The following is a 2,695-nucleotide window of genomic DNA, read 5'->3' as shown; positions in this document are numbered from 1 at the left end:
TCATCCATCTGTTCATCCATCTGTTCATCTGTTCATCCATCTGTTCATCCAATGTGTCTAGACAGCAAAATGAAACAACATGCACATTATGCCATCCTCAGACTGTAGTCATATGTTGGATTCCAGATATGAAGACGTGGCCATCCTGACTGACTCCCTCCTGACTGACTCCCATCCTGACTGACTCCATCCCGACTGACTCCCATCCCGACTGACTCCCATCCTGACTGACTCCATCCCGACTGACTCCATCCCGACTGACTCCCATCCCGACTGACTCCATCCTGACTGACTCCATCCTGACTGACTCCATCCTGACTGACTCCCATCCTGACTGACTCTCATCCCGACTGACTCCCATCCCGACTGACTCCCATCCTCGGGACCGTTGCTTCATGTCTCACCTTCTCTGCCTACTGCCTCTCAGATTATGTTCAAATAAAGGCCACTAGAAAAGTCCCTGGATGGATATCTATTCCTCTAACCTTCCACACCATCATATTTTAATTATATTATCTGGGACTTCATGTAAAACACAATAAATCTTCAATTAAAATGGAAACATAGAGTAAATAACGTTCAATAATTAACAGTTAGGTTTACTCTATAAAAACTGTTGGTCAATATAACTACCTTGTGTCATTGTGATAATATGTGTCACTGTGTTGTCTGACTTTTGCAGGAGCAAAGATGACGGCAGAGGAAATCCTTGATGTTTTAGAAGAATTGAGTCAGGAAGAGTTTGAAAAATTCAAGTGGTTTCTACAGCAGCCTGAGATCCTTTCTGGGCTCCCAACAGTTAAAAGAAAACACCTGGAAGGAGCAAAAACCTTTGACATTGTGGACGTGATGGTGCAGATCTACACACTTGAACGGTGCATGGAGGTGACCTGCAAGATTTTAGGGAAAGTTAACAGGAATGACCTGCGGACAAGATTGCTTGGCAACAGGAATCCAGTAAACATGATGTGTCTGCAGCACGATAAACCTCTGGAGCTGTTCTGTAGGACCGACCAGACATGCGTCTGCTTGGTCTGCTCTGTTTCAGACCACAAGAACCACGAGTTTGTTCCTCTGAGTGAAGAGCTGAGAAACACAGAGGCTGAAGTTCAGGAGATGATCCAGGAGAGACGACTGAAGATCCAGGAGATCAGAGAGTCGGTGAAGATCAGTAGAGATGCTGCAGACAGAGAGAAAGCAGAAGGTGTTCAGGTCTTCACAGCTCTGATGGAGTCTGCTGAGAGAGGCCTGAAGGAGCTCCTCAAGGAGATCCAAGACAAACAGGAAACTACAGAGAAACAGGCTGAAGACTTCATCAGAGATCTGGAGCAGGAGATCTCTGAGCTGAAGAAGAGGAGCTCTGAGGTGAAGCAGCTCTCACAGGATGAAGATCCCCTCCACCTCCTCCAAAGCTGCTCCTCCCTGAAAGCTGCTCCACCCACCAAGACCTGGACAGAGGTCAGAGTTCATCCACCATACTATGAGGGGACTGTGGTGAAAGCTGTGGTTAAGCTGGAGGAGAAGATTGGGGAGAAGATAAAGGAGCTACTAAAGGCTGAGCTGAAGAGGGTCCAGCAGTTTGCAGTGGATGTGACTCTGGATCCTGATGCGGCTCATCCTAACCTCATCCTGTCTGATGATGGGAAACAGGTGAAACATGGAGATGACTGGAAGAATCTCCCAGACAATCCAGAGAGATTTTCTACATATGTGAATGTTTTAGGACAGCAGAGTTTCTCCTCAGGCAGATTTTACTTTGAGGTTCAGGTTAAAGGAAAGACTAAATGGACTTTAGGAGTGGCCAGAGAGTCTGTAGACAGGAAGGGAATAATCACTCTTTGTCCTCAGAACGGTTTCTGGACTGTTGGGTTGAGAAATGTAAATGAGTATGAAGTTTGTGATGGACCTCCAGTCCATCTCCATCTCCATCCTGGTCCTCAGAAGGTCGGGGTGTTTGTGGATTATGATCAGGGTCTGGTCTCCTTCTATGATGTAGATGCTGCAGCTCTGATCTACTCCTTTACTGGCTGCTGCTTCAAGGAGAAACTCTACCCGTTCTTCAGTCCCTGGCCTAATGATGAAGGTAAAAACTCTGCTCCTCTGATCATCTGTCCTGTTGGTCAGGATGAATGTTGCTCTGATAGTTATTCATGGTTTCCTTCATTTGGAATGAATCTGTTTGTGACAAACTTCCAATCTGAGTGATTCTGTAGTGAAATCTTAACATGACCATCTGATTGGATCATCCTCAACCTCAGATCCATGCATCAAATTATTAGCTCTTATATCCATCCATTTTCTAACACCTTGTCCCTTAGTGGGGTTGGGAGGGTTGCTGGTGCCTCTCCAGCTAACGTTCTGGGCGAGCGGCCGGGCCATCCATCCACATGAAAGGTATAAATGATTAAAGAAAGGACAGAGAACAAAGTTATAATTAGGCAGAAGCTCCAGCTGTCCTGTCCATAGTGTCCTTAAGTTTCTAGTCTCTAGTTTTCCTAAAACTAGACACAGAAATGAATTTAAAACACTGTAGACAGAAGAAAAAAATCCATAAATAAATATCAAATATACAATGTCTGAGATATGACAGATCCAACCTTCCCCTCTTAATTAAAAGAGCTAACAAAAAGATTTCAATAAGGAGATCACAAAATAGGGAACTTCATGTGCCTCAGAGTCTCAATTCCTCAATTCT

The 2,695-nt window shown here is 44.9% G+C and overlaps 1 protein-coding gene across 1 annotated transcript; it reads left to right on the top strand.

Annotated features, from left to right (window-relative positions):
- Positions 1–683: 683 nt before the first annotated feature.
- Positions 684–2,220, top strand: LOC106942950 (E3 ubiquitin-protein ligase TRIM21-like). Its single transcript, XM_015026304.1, has one exon. The coding sequence runs from the start codon at positions 691–693 to the stop codon at positions 2,203–2,205; it is 1,515 nt and encodes a 504-aa protein (XP_014881790.1). The 5' UTR covers positions 684–690; the 3' UTR covers positions 2,206–2,220.
- Positions 2,221–2,695: the final 475 nt, after the last annotated feature.

This window comes from Poecilia latipinna, unplaced genomic scaffold (genome assembly GCF_001443285.1).
Source record: "Poecilia latipinna isolate Pla-1442-1.1 unplaced genomic scaffold, P_latipinna-1.0 Scaffold4715, whole genome shotgun sequence".
NCBI classification, from domain to species: Eukaryota; Metazoa; Chordata; class Actinopteri; order Cyprinodontiformes; family Poeciliidae; genus Poecilia; species Poecilia latipinna.
This window is presented reverse-complemented; position numbering and strand designations above follow the sequence as displayed.

Excerpts from the sequence above, each read along its gene's own strand:
- LOC106942950 (XM_015026304.1), top strand. The coding sequence starts at position 691 with ATGACGGCAGAGGAAATCCTTGATGTTTTAGAAGAATTGAGTCAGGAA.